The sequence below is a fragment of the Glandiceps talaboti genome, chromosome 9, assembly GCF_964340395.1.
Source record: "Glandiceps talaboti chromosome 9, keGlaTala1.1, whole genome shotgun sequence".
NCBI lineage: Eukaryota > Metazoa > Hemichordata > Enteropneusta > Spengelidae > Glandiceps > Glandiceps talaboti.
The window spans coordinates 13,803,496-13,817,660 of record NC_135557.1 but is presented as its reverse complement, the minus strand read 5'-3'; the positions used below and the strand labels follow the sequence as shown (position 1 = coordinate 13,817,660).

General features: G+C 36.7%; 1 protein-coding gene across 1 annotated transcript; it reads left to right on the top strand.

The window, feature by feature from the left end:
* Window positions 1-2,207: 2,207 nt before the first annotated feature.
* On the top strand, window positions 2,208-9,963 carry LOC144440199 (uncharacterized). Its single transcript, XM_078129499.1, has 4 exons — window positions 2,208-2,366; window positions 7,109-7,245; window positions 8,142-8,213; window positions 9,163-9,963. The coding sequence occupies exons 1-4, from the start codon at window positions 2,309-2,311 to the stop codon at window positions 9,376-9,378; spliced, it is 483 nt and encodes a 160-aa protein (XP_077985625.1). The 5' UTR covers window positions 2,208-2,308; the 3' UTR covers window positions 9,379-9,963.
* The last annotated feature ends 4,202 nt before the right edge of the window (window positions 9,964-14,165 follow it).

Below are 14,165 nucleotides of genomic sequence, written 5' to 3'. Positions count from 1 at the left end.
CAAAATATCAGAGAAACAACGAAAACCATAATTGCGACATGTTGATGTAAGCTATCAATGGACATCTAGCAATTTTCATATATAAGTCTTTTAAGACAAGAGAGAGAGCTTTGCCCAGTTATGAATAAACCCGACACCTCTAAATGTTTTCATTTCTTAGTACAACATTTATTAATAATCATTGTACATACTAGCTTTTTCACTAATCCTGTCATGCAAAAACAACCTTTGTATGATTGGCTGTGGCCATTTACTGAAATGAATTACTGTTGTTGTTATTATTATTACAGAGCATTGCGAATAGAGTAGTTACACTCACAGGGTGATACTTTTTTTTAAATCTGTTTTTTTTTCCGTAAATGACGGCACATTTAATCTCACTGTAATAGTTCTACTATCAAGACTCGATTAATGCTAGTTATAGCTTGACCCACGTGACCCGGCGCAGAAACCACCGCTCGTGCTTGTGTAAACTACCACAACAAAAGCTGTAGTTTGTGTCTATCGCTGAAAGCACGTTTAAATATATCGTAGTAATATCGCCTACAGTTAGCCTGTCTACTTCACTGTCGAGATACATCGGTAGCTGCTGAGCTACTCGCACGTACCTCCTGCTTGCTACGACCAGCTATCTCGACTGCACAGTCAACAGGCTATTGGTTACATCACAGATAACTAACACACAATACTTGTCTGTGGTTACATTTAACACAATTCAACACGATTTTTTTTCGAAGTGAAGACGTTGTAGAGATTTTATGCTTTAGGCTCCCTGTGTAAAACACGGCCAATAGCACCTTTTTGTAGTAATATGTAGGGTGGTCTTAGGGAGGCATTAACTGAAGTCTCTCACACGTCCCATGGGCATTCACATTATATTAATACAGTTACTGTAGTAATTTGATAATTGTCGAATGGTGAGTATCCATAGAGATTAATGCTATAACGTGTTGGATGACTGCCACGTGGTGTGACGCATGAATGTTACATCATGACTTGAAAATGAGAATAATAAAGTTTGGTCGAACTATTTATTGTGCGTCGATTATCAAATTACTACTGTATTTAGACGGCGACGAGACAAGTTCTATAAATAGCGCCCCCAATCGACCGTTGAGGGCATATGACGTTACTGTCTATTGCAATTTGGTAAACAGACAAGTAATGTGAAGATGTTTACATTTCTATCACGAAGACCACAAGACAATAATAATAATAACAATAATAACAAATACAACAAAGAAACTAACAACAATTTTAATTAAAACAACAATTAACGAAAACAACAACAACAACAACAACCGCATAGAAGATAATAATGACATCATTGTTTAATAATGGAAATGTGAACATTTCTTAAAGTTAAAGTTTGGATAATAAAAACCAGAAAGGATTTAGACGGAGAAAAGCGACCAATATCTGTTTTGAGTGGTAACTGGCGAACCATAAAGTTTTATGTCTGTCTGTTAAGTTATTCCCTGTGTGTTTGTGTGATCCGGCCGGTGCGAGTGGAACTTGATGTAGCGAGTAGCTGACTGAAGTTTCCTTACAACGTTTAGTGTGAAGTTGACAGGGCGTGATCGAGTGGCATCTTCGGTCATTGTGCTGCTGGAATGGGGTTCAAAATTCTCTTTTCAGATATTATAAAAACGGAAAAACCCAGAGAGGTCAAAACACGACAACGAGTTGTAGTGTGTGCTTAACAAATCGAAAGGCTGGGCAACAATACGTCGTCTTTCTATGGACATTGTTGTAAACTGGGTGGGAGGACAATGCTGTCAGAAAATAAACGTACTCCTCCTTTCCCTTGACTTGTAAACGAAAGAATGATAGTTCGTTTCAACCTTCACGTACTCAAATACGTCAGCTAGGTTCGATTTTATTGACCGGATGACATTTTATCTTAATAAGTTTGTAACAACTGTTGTGAAGGACCATTTATAATCTATTCAAATAAAAGTCAACTCGCTGCACTACCTTAACCTTGTCTAAATATCACATTTACTAAGATATCTGGGTCAAGAAATGGTGTCGGTACTTCGGGACTAATATCTAGTATGCACTGCCAATGAACGCAGTGTACTCAAATGACCTTACGCAACAACAAGGTGACGAGGCATTTCAATTGACCTGAAGGCCGTTCAGTTATTTTACAGTACCTGTATGTTGTCATAGCAACAAGCCACACCGTCAACACTTCGTGCTATAAAAGTTGTCACCTAGGCGTGTAAGTGCCCAAACAGTACGACTGGTAAAGCTGTGACAGTAAACGTATAGCCACAGCCTCCACGACTGGATCACTACAATAATGGCGTTGAAATACTTCTCTTTCGTTTTAGTTGCTCTATTCGCCTTCTGGGTGATTGGTAAGTCAATTTTTTTACGGCTTTATAATACTCGACTGTTTTTTTATACCAGGACCAATACCAGAAAGTAACGTACTTACTTACGGCGGGTTTATATTTTCCAACTCATTGACCAAAAAAAACCCTGAAATCTAATCGAGTCACGAAACCAAGTTCAGAAGTAAGTCGGTCGTAGGCAGACGACACATTTTTTGGCGCCAAAACTTATTCTCTGTGGAAAAGTGCCCTAATTGAAGTTGTATTCACAATATTCACAGCTATATGTTGTGCAGCCTTGCGTGACCAATGTGACAAATAACTATATTAGTTTGTTTTAAATCATTGGCGTTTTATGAAAGAATGTGTCGGTGTAAAATCTACTTCAACTTTTACCAGACCCAAGTTGACATAGCTAAATCTCCCTCTCTCTAATTATAAGTACAGTGGCCCCAGGTGACCGTTGTTGATTATGGTTTTACGCATTTCACGTGCACGGTTTTCAGCAACTGTAATCATTCCTGTGGGTGATATTTTGATGTCTAAAATACTTTGTCTCGGTAGATGGTCGTTTATTGTCTATTTTTTACTACCCTTATCGCTATGCCTTACTTTGATGACAAAATAGTTGTCTAGGTAGAGGGTCGTTTGGCAATAGCGTCGCAGAGTTCGTGCACAGTTAAATACGCCAAGTTTTTGTTTCATGTTCCAGTTGTATACGCCTTATACAATGCAAGATCTACTTTTTTGATGAATCGAGTTGACCGATTTAGTTTATTGAATTGTATGGAGAATTCTTTACACGCCAACGACTCACCACGCACTAGCATACATGGTCTCCAAACGTAGTGGAGTAAAGAAGTTTCAATACATTAATGATGAATTATACACCTAATGAAGAGCCGATCTGGGCTCGAAACGTAGTGGAGTAAAGAAGTTTCAATACATTAATGATGAATTATACACCTAATAAAGAGCCGATCTGGGCTCGAAACGTAGTGGAGTAAAGAAGTTTCAATAGATTGATGATGTCTGTTCTTAAGTTTACAAATGTACCCTGACAACATCTCGCCAAGTCGGCATACGGTCATACCCTAGTTTCTACACCCGATTCTAGGATAACTGTACGTGTACCACAGTGTAGCATCGCTGTTACCCTCCTCAGTGCTACGTCGGTCGGTATACCCACCTTTTTAGCGATATTTTCTGCTGAGTTACTCAGTGTATTAATCGAGGAGGGAACGTAACGTTAAATGTACCCCGCCGCTGTTTTACATAGCGGGGGAATGTACGTTTGTACGTCACGGGTAAATTGTTAGTTGAGCGTCGTCTGTGATGTGCACGAAACTCGTTTACCTGTCTTTGTGGTTTTGTAGCAAAGACACACATCACCATATCATCTCTGTAGTCAAATCACGAAACTCAGTCCAGAATTCTAGTGTTTGTTAGCAGACGATACATTCTTAGCGCCAAAAATTATTGCAATCAGTTGCCAGCATAAGTGGTCCCATTCATAATATTCACAACCGTACGACATAAATAACTGTTGAAGCCCCCAGTGGTAACAAATCATTCTGTTTGTCACGCTTTGTGGTAGTTTTTTAGGAGAAGAACATTACAGTAGCGGTTTAAAATTCACTTCGACCATGACCAGATGTAAGTTGACACGGCTAGGCACTCACTCTTAAAGCATTATTGGTTTATTCATAGTCATCGTACGAAACGTAATTTAATTTTGACAGCATACTGTATTTCTGACTGCCAGTCGCACTCCTTTCTACAATGGACGAAGGAATGAGTGTGTTAGTTGTGGAATGATTGTGGTGAAGGGCACCCCTCAATTACAAAACAATTGGTATCATGAATTTTGTTAAGAGAGGGAAAATTGTTCTGGCCGGGGTTATAAATCTGGGATAGAGGAAACGTGTAAAGTCAACGTGGTAACTGATTTGCAAAAGACGTCGTTTGTCAGCAATTCATGACGTCAGAGTGTTGTTGTTTAAACAGGTACATATGTCAAGATATTGTCAGTCTTCGAAGACTGAAACGTGGTGGCATAAATTTGAAATTTGTAAGAAACACCCACAAGACATTGTTAAGAATTCTTGTTTTTTCTGATAGTAATGCTAAACAGATTTAAGATATTCCTCATTTTTATCTCTGGAAATATGCGCCCCAAGAACTCTGACACGTCTCCTCATTGGTGGAGGCTTTATCGGAGTGAATATTTCCAAAGTTACTTCAATTCAAGCTTTCTCCGTGTTTTTTTATAACAATTCTCGAGAAAGTTAAGAAACGTCGTCAAAATCATAAACCCAACATCTATCAAAGTGTTCCGATATAGATTTTAATGCAAGTAGATGGTCAACACCCTATTTTCTCGTTTTGTTCTGGGGGGACGCTGCGAATGTTGACATCTCAATATTTTGACTGGGTACTACGATACCTTTGTATTGACACACAAGAGGCATTTCAGCTGCCCCACCACACCTTCAGAAATGGTACAATCTAACACTGTAACAGGTGTGCACGTATTCTATGCCACCGTGACACTTGCTGAGTACATTTTTCTTTATGTCACATAGTATAACTATTTTTCATGTACAGACACGATAAAAAGTACCAACTGGACTTCAGTTGAATATTACGTTGTTATTATTGTAAGAATTGCAGTTGTTATCTCTTTTGTTGCTCAAACATCACTACCAAAATATCAGAATAAAAAAGTTCAATCATCGTACCATCGAATTTCATCGTGTTGAACGACATACTTAGTTTGTTGATTCTTGCCGATTGGTCGGTTGTAGTCTGAGCAGTGTCAATCACCTTGGACGGGTGCTATATCAATATGTAAGATCCACCTAATAATATCTGCGCTTCGAAAGGTATATTAGAACTTGAAGTTGACGTAGAATCGCTACATTAGAAAGCGAATGGCGCGTCTCTGGCTTAAAAGACTGCATAGTTACGTCTACCACCTACCTACATGGTTTTGTATAAAGTCATTGGCAAGGACTTTGTACATACTATTACTGAGTTCACGCTAAGTCAAACTAATCAAGTTTTTGTTGCTGTGCCTCAACTGGCAGAACAATACATCAAAACGTTTTGAAAAGAAGGGGCCCAAGTAAGACACCTACGTACAATTGCGTGTATTTATTGTATTTCAAAGGGTCTGTGTTGTGAAACCCTTTGACGTAGAGGGTGAATTGAAAATAAAGGCGAGGCCTAAACAGTTGATTTGTAGAGACATCTTTCTATAAGAGCTATAAGGACAGAGTTGTATTGTGTAAAGTGATCGACGTGAATTGCTGTACGGTATATCTATAGACTAGTGTTGTGTATTAAAACCCTCATTAGATTCTTTGTACCTACTTTTATGTCCATTCAGTAGCAAAGACATGAATCACCATGTCTGTGAGTGGTTTCGTATTTCGTACCACCTCAAGTGTCAATACCACCACCGGTAATGACAACCATGACTTCAGGTACCACCACCACCACCACCACCACCACCACCACCACAAACATCAACAGCAACATAAAGACCACCACCACAAACATCAACAACAACAACAAGATCACCATCACCACCACCATCATCAACAACAACAACAACAACGATGACGACGACAACATATCACCACTAACAATACCAATATCACAACCAAAAGTGACAACTATGACTAAATATATACTACCAACATCACCATCATTAACAACAACAAGAACAACAACAACAACAAGAACAACAACAACAACAACAACAACAACAACAACAACAAGAACAACAACAACAACAACACGAGTACCACCATCGGCCCAAACCAACAACATCACATCACCACCGACAAAGCTACTACCACCATCACAAACAAGAACAACAAGAGTGCACTACCACTAACAATAGCAATACCACCATCTAAAGTGACAACTATGACTACATGTACTACCAACATCATCATCACCACCACCACCACCACCACCACCATCACCATCACCACCACCACCACCACCACCAACAACAACAACAACAACAACAACAATAGCATTACCATCACTACCATCAACAATGCCATCATCATCATCATCACCACTATCTTCTCCAACAATAAGAACATTACCAAAACCAACAATGTGATGTGATGAGATGGTATGGTGAGGTGTGGTGTGGTGTGGTGTGATGTTGTGCGACATATAATATGATATGATATGATATGATATGATATGATATGATATGATATGATATGATATGGTATGGTATATGATATGATATATGATATGATATGATATGATATGATATGATATGATATGATATGATATGATATGATATATGATATTATATGATATGGTATATGATATGATATATGATATGTTATGATATATGATATGGTATATGGTATGATATGGTATGATATGATATGATATGATATGATATGATATGATATGATATGATATGATATGATATGATATGATATGATATGGTATATGATATATGATATGATATGATATGATGATGTTATAATATGACATTATATGATATATGATATTATGTGATGTGATGTGATGTGCTGTGCTGTGCTGTGATGTGATGTGATGTGATGTGATATGGTGTGGTGTGCTGTGCTGTGAATTGCTGTGATGTGCTGTGCTGTGCTGTGATGTGATGTGATGTGATGTGATGTGATATGATATGACATGACATGACATAATGATAATGACTTCTGAATAAGACAATGATCACAATTATCTTATTGTGTACATAGATCTGGTACATCCTGCCCAGACAAATGACTTTGAGTGTTACAGCTGTAAGCATGGACAGGGAGAAGAATGCAGTGATAGTAACGAGGAATGTCTAAGTAACTGTCAAGAAGAGAAGGACAGTTGTACAATGTCCAGAGTAAGTACCAGGCTTGACGATATTGAACTTACACTTTCCCGGCATACTACTATGGAAATCATGATATCGGTAAACTGAGACATACCCAAACGAAACATATTGTTGCTGGGTGTGGTAGATTTACACGTGTGGGATGATATAATATGAAAGTACGAAGGTGGAAACCTAGATTTCAGTTTCACAATATGTACAGTTACAGATAATACTATATTGCAAGCGTAATTAGTAATTCATAAGTAAACATTACACAAAGGCTTAGAAGGCTTTTGTAACACGTGGGACCTCGACACCTTTCGTGAGCTGGTTGAGGTGCCGAAGTTAGTCGAAGCAAAGGGGATTAAGGGGGCAAGTATTTTTGCGACTTTCTTGCCAATGCGCACAATATTTAGAGGAATGAATGCAAATTTTATGGCAAAATAAACATAATTACGAAAAAAATAATCAACCTTTGCATGTACACTTTAAATATACAGAAACTAAAAAAAAAATTAAATATGGTAGATTACACACCCGGGTGACACTGGGTCTTGGTTATGTTGTTATTGTCAACTGAGATAGTGTAAACACTGGATGAGGTTAAATATGTGGTCATTTGAGAAAAAAAACTTGTTATCAGAGACGCCACGCTAATGTGCATATAATTGTCTTGTGATAGCTCATATCAATGTGTTACAGTTATATTTTAAGTTTATATCTTATTTTGCCTATGGCTTGATTACTGTAGGAGGAATCCACTGGTATACACTAAATATGCACTTAAATTTCCCCTTTTCTTCCAATTATGAGCAGATTACAATGATATACAGCAAAACAATTACAAAATAATCTCGTTTTAAGTGTTTAATTTTCATATTTCTTGGTGTTATTTCAATAATTGTTCTCATTGTCATTTACAGCCTGTATGTGAAATTGAAGTGAAAGATTATGGTGGTGACGTGTACGTGAAGAAGCGTTGCCGACAAGAAGAGGTACTTTAAATTCCAATGTTGTCAAAAATAGTCTGTGCAAACATACAATTTTTTGAAGAAAATGTAAACAAATTATGTATGAAAGATGCCTAAAGCAAATTTGATCTGAATGGCCAAGTATCTGCACGCGTATACGTATGTACTAAAGTATGTAAAAATCATAGCAAATGGTATGAATTTTTAAATGAAAATATACAACTTTATAAGTGACCGAGCATTGTTTATGCCAAATTTGCACAATTCTCGCCCCTCCAAAACAAAAACAAAAACAAAAAACAAACAAACAAACAAACAAACAAACAAACAAACCAACAAACAAAACAAAACAAAAAAACAAACCAACAACAAAACTATTCAGTCCTAGCCCTCACCCTAAAGAACTTGTTCATCGAATTTCCTATGAAATAGAAGGGGGCTTTTCTGAGAAAACAATGACACAGACAGTCGACAGTCAGTCAGTCAGTCAGTCAGTCAGTCAGTCAGTCAGTCAGTCAGTCAGTCAGTCAGTCAGACAGACAGACAGACAGACAGACAGACAGACAGACAGACAGACAGACAGACAGACAGACAGACAGACAGACAGAGTCAGTCAGTCAGTCAGTCAGTCAGTCAGTCAGTCAGACAGACAGACAGACAGACAGACAGACAGACAGACAGACAGACAGACAGACAGACAGACAGACAGACAGACAGACAGTTAGATAGATAGACCCACACACAGCTAGACGGACAACATATATATATATAGATATATATATAGATATATATATATATATATATATATATATATATATATATATATATATATATATATATATATATATATATATATATATATATATACATACATACACACACACCCCTTTATGGAAGGTATATCCTGAATTCTTGTCTTGTGATAATATTTGAATAAGTACTTTGATCCTTTTTATTCACATCCTTGTTACAGGCCTGTTCTAACCAGGTAGCAAAGAACGTTGATGAATGCTATAATTTCAACACTACCGAGCCGGTTGCTGGCTGCACCTACTGTTGTAATGAGACCCTATGCAACTACAACATGACCAGTTGGTACGACTACAGAACCGGTGATGCATCCAGCCTCGTTGCCGGCAGAGTTACCTTCTCTGGGTTCCTTTTGTATCTGATGTTTCATCGCTTCTAGAGCTTGACGTCATTACCGTAAAAGAGTAATGGGTGCAAATAAGTGTTGCACAGGAGATATAAAAGTATGTTTGCTAGTATACTTAGCTCGCTGTAAGTCGTTGACAGACATCTGTTGTCTATATAACATAATGATACACGCGGTTCATGCAAGTATCGGCCACTGTTGTGGTACGAAATATTAAGTCACAGTTGAAAATATGCACAAAAAATATTCACTTTTCGAGCTTTTTCAAATTGAAAATGCTACCATCTTGTCTAAGAATAACCAAGAATAAATAATGATATGTAAATACGTTATTTAAGTCATACTCATAAATTATATCATATTGTGATGGAAAGTCAGCATGCATTTCACAACTATATGCGTGCGCACACTACTGTCATTGCTCAAGTCATGCGCACTAGAGATGCTACGCTCTGTTAATAAGATGTTTCATCCTCTGTACATACATGAATATTCTTTAGTCTGTTGTAAAACATTCTCAGGGTCAGAGGTCAAAAGTTGATACGGATATCCGTTCCTATATGACACTATATGACTCGTCTAAGCTTCAATATTTAAAATAAAATTACCAAATGCAAATGCAATCTCTGATGAGTTTTATGTGTACATGTAGTTTCCATGGAAGTGACAGGTTTGTGTTAATGAGGAAAATGGCATAGTTTGTAACGGAGAGAGAGAGAGAGAGAGAGAGAGAGAGAGAGAGAGAGAGAGAGAGAGAGAGAGAGAGAGAGAGAGAGAGAGAGAGAGAGAGAGAGAGAGAGAAGAGAGCGAAACGGACGGACGGACGGACGGACGGACAGACGGACAGACAGACACTCATAAATGGATAAGTGGTTTACAGCGATGCCGTAATCATAACCATAATTTTCAAGTATGTGTTTGGAACACAATATTTCTTTGTGTCAATGGCCTATCAGCACATATGACAATGTAAATTCCAAGATAAATTCGGGTCTAATACCTGAATTGAGCTCTTAGTGCTACGATAGTATCCAGAGCTCTTATTGGACGGTGCCTTAAAAGAGGCTGTGTTTTACAACGATGGTACGGTTAATGGAACGGTGTTACGTTTTATAGTGCTACAAATTTACGTCGTTGCCTAGCAATATGGGCTAAATACAACAACAAATCCCGTGGTGTTATGTATTACGGTACAATGCAAAATACCTAGTTTACATTAGTAGGTCAGCAGGGTGAGATTCGGGTGTAGGACTGTTTATTATTTAGTCTTGCTTCCCACACTTCGTGACATTCGTCCCTCTATACGGCGCATGAACATCGCCCCCAGCGGCGAAGCCTCGAGAAGTGATAATAAGGTACTTGTCCCAATAGACAGTGATTCGGGTGAAAGACTTTATGATTCAATGTAACCCATTGGTCTGGGTTTTTGGATATATCCATTGTGCTATTACCAATAGGATTAGAATTGGGCTTAGAATATTAAACTCTGCAGGCACACATATATACGGACATACATATATACATACATACATACATACATACATTCAGACATACATACATACATACATACATACATACATACATACATACATACATACATACATACATACATACATACATAAATATATACATACATACATACATACATACATACATACATATACACACACGCATGCATGCATACATACATACATACATACATACATACACACACATACATACATACATACATACATACATACATACATACATACATACATACATAGACGCATACACATACACCCACATACACACACATACATACATACATACATACATACATACATACATACATACATACATACATACATAAATACATACATACATACATACATACATACATACATACATACATACATACATACATACTTACATACATACATACATACATACATACATACATACATACATACATACGCACATACACACATACATACATACATACATACATACATACATACATACATACATCATAGACGCATACGCACATACACACACGCATACATACATACATACATACATACATACATACATACATGCATGCATGCATGCATGCATGCATGCATGCATGCATACATACATACATACATACATACATACATACATACATACATACATACATACATAGATGCATACGCACATACACATACATACATACATACATACATACATACATACATACACACACACATACATACATACATACATACATACATACATACATACATACATACATACATACATACATACATACATACATACATACATACATACATACATACATACATACATACACACACACATACATAGACATACATACATACATACATACATACATACATACATACATACATACATACATACATACATACATACATACATACATACATACATACATACATACATACATAGACGCATAGGCCCATACATACATACATACATACATACATACATACATACATACATACATACATACATACATACACACACTCACACATGCATGCATGCATGCATACATGCATACGAATGTACGTACGTACGTACGTAAGAATGATTGCGAAATAAATAAATGCAATACTATGAATTTGGGTAAAAAACGGTTAGTAATGATGAAATGATGAAAAATGGTGAAACAACATACCTGGTTATAAAAATGAATAATGGCGAAATAATATATAATTGTAGCATAATGAGTAATAAAGTAATAAACACTAGTGAAATATTGATGAAACAATAATGACAGGAATCATTTGACAAAGGAAGATATATTGAAATGATGTTTTTTGGCGGCGATCTTGCACCATAGATATCACACGATCACATGTATTCGATATTCCAAAATGGTAGCTGAAACACAGTTTAATAATCGACTACCGTTTGTTTCGTAACACTATAGATCGAACTTGAAATATTTAGTCACAAACGTTATACTCAAAAAGATAATTGTCAAAGAAGCCTGCTACAAGATGGCTACGGTGAGTCGCAGTTCAATGCACAGCTGACTCTTGCGGTAATCTTCTTAGCAAAAGTTACGTCAAACTAAAAGTTTGAAATATTACTCTCAGAGTGGTAATTGAACCTTCGGTTTTATATTAAAGATAGACACAAACTAAATCTATCGTCGCAACGTGCTGAGACAACAGTGGTAAACTTTTGAGTGGATGTTGGTTTCATTTGGGAGGCGTCTCTGAAAACTAGTTTATTTAGAGGTCCATGAATTAGCAGTGCTGTTTTGGGACTTCCAATGTTTATACTATGTTAATCACAGAGTGAGTAGATTTGCACAACAGAGGAACCACTATCATCGTTCCACTTGTGTAATCTACCACATTGAAGAACAATAGACTTATTAGTTTGTGTCTATCCACAGACAGGTATAAAACTTGTCTTTGGTCTATATCATAGTAAACAGAAGGCTGGACTACCAGTGCCGTACTTCAGTTCTTGCATTTCTTACACAGTTGTCTGTGGACAACCGTACTCTCCCGTATAATCATAATATTTAATTCTTATAGAACACATTACATTAAAAATACTATCAATGTGCTGTACAACTGATTGCAGAAAAAACGGCCATCAAAGACAACAAAAATACACTATCTGAAAATAAAACTGTTAAAACTTAAGCTTATAGAATATACTGTGATGATCAATCACAATCACACATGGAACTACATGAATTTTTTCTATTAGGCCTAATAAATAAGATTGTGTGATTCCAATTACGTTCTATTTTCGAATAGGTGGGGTAGGTAGATTTTTAATTTCATTTTATTATATGTTTTTTTTCATGTTTCATTTTTTTTCCCAAATGGTCTTCGTGTTATTTATGTCTTCCTATCAGATGTACAGCCATTACAGATTGGAAGAATAGTTTTATATTGTCTTATTAAGTTGATGTCAGTTTCCATATCCACTATTTCTCGTGTGATTTCACATTTTTTGCGATTTTGTTCTCGAATATGTAAAGAAAAGTTTAGGGTCGGCAGTAAAAAAAAATAGGTGGGGTCGGGTAACTGGAACCAAACAATTATTTGTTTAGGCCTTATTACTTCACTTCACATATGTCGAATGTGGTCATACCATATCTGTTAGCACAATCAAAGTAATTTTTTTGTAATGCAAAAAATGTCCGGCTTATATAATACTGTAGGTGAGCGTCTTCGATGTATGATTTCGAAATAATGACGTCATGAAGAACACAAACGTCGTTATTTTTAACACTTTTTTTGTCTAGAACAATATTCATAGAATTGAATAAATCAGAACTGTGTAAGGTTATTTTCGCATCGTGTAACAATTTTTCAACATTAAATGATTGTGTTATAAGTGAGTTGCTTATCTTTCGGAGTGCATTCTGGGATACAGTGTAAAACACGTTATCGAGAAGCATGTCTTCAAGGTCTGAAAAGTTGCGATTGTTTCCATAACAACTACAACCTTTTGTAAAGCAAGGGACATACGCTAAATCTCGCCCCTCAGCAAAATCTCCCCGAGTTTCCAGAAGATGAACAAAGTTTGGAATATTCATGAAGATATTTTCATGAATTATACTGATAATTTTAGCAGGTGCACAGAACACAGCGGCCCAACGAAGAGCAAAACCAGCTTTGTGTAGGTTTGGTGTTTTGTAATCATCAAACGAACCTTGAATCATGTCTTGGTGTATGGCATATTCATTCTTTATAAAACTCTGTGTCGTTGCTTCTAATGCTTTGCCCATATAAAACAAAAACTCAATTCGTCTTCCCCTTATGACGTCATAGTTTCCCCAGGTAAGT

What these genes read in the sequence shown, in the direction of transcription:
- LOC144440199 (XM_078129499.1), top strand. Translation starts at nt 2,309, where the DNA reads ATGGCGTTGAAATACTTCTCTTTCGTTTTAGTTGCTCTATTCGCCTTC. An exon ending in ACAGTTGTACAATGTCCAGA is followed by an intron (nt 7,246 to 8,141) that starts GTAAGTACCAGG and finishes TGTCATTTACAG; the next exon opens with CCTGTATGTGAAATTGAAGT. An exon ending in AGCGTTGCCGACAAGAAGAG is followed by an intron (nt 8,214 to 9,162) that starts GTACTTTAAATT and finishes TCCTTGTTACAG; the next exon opens with GCCTGTTCTAACCAGGTAGC.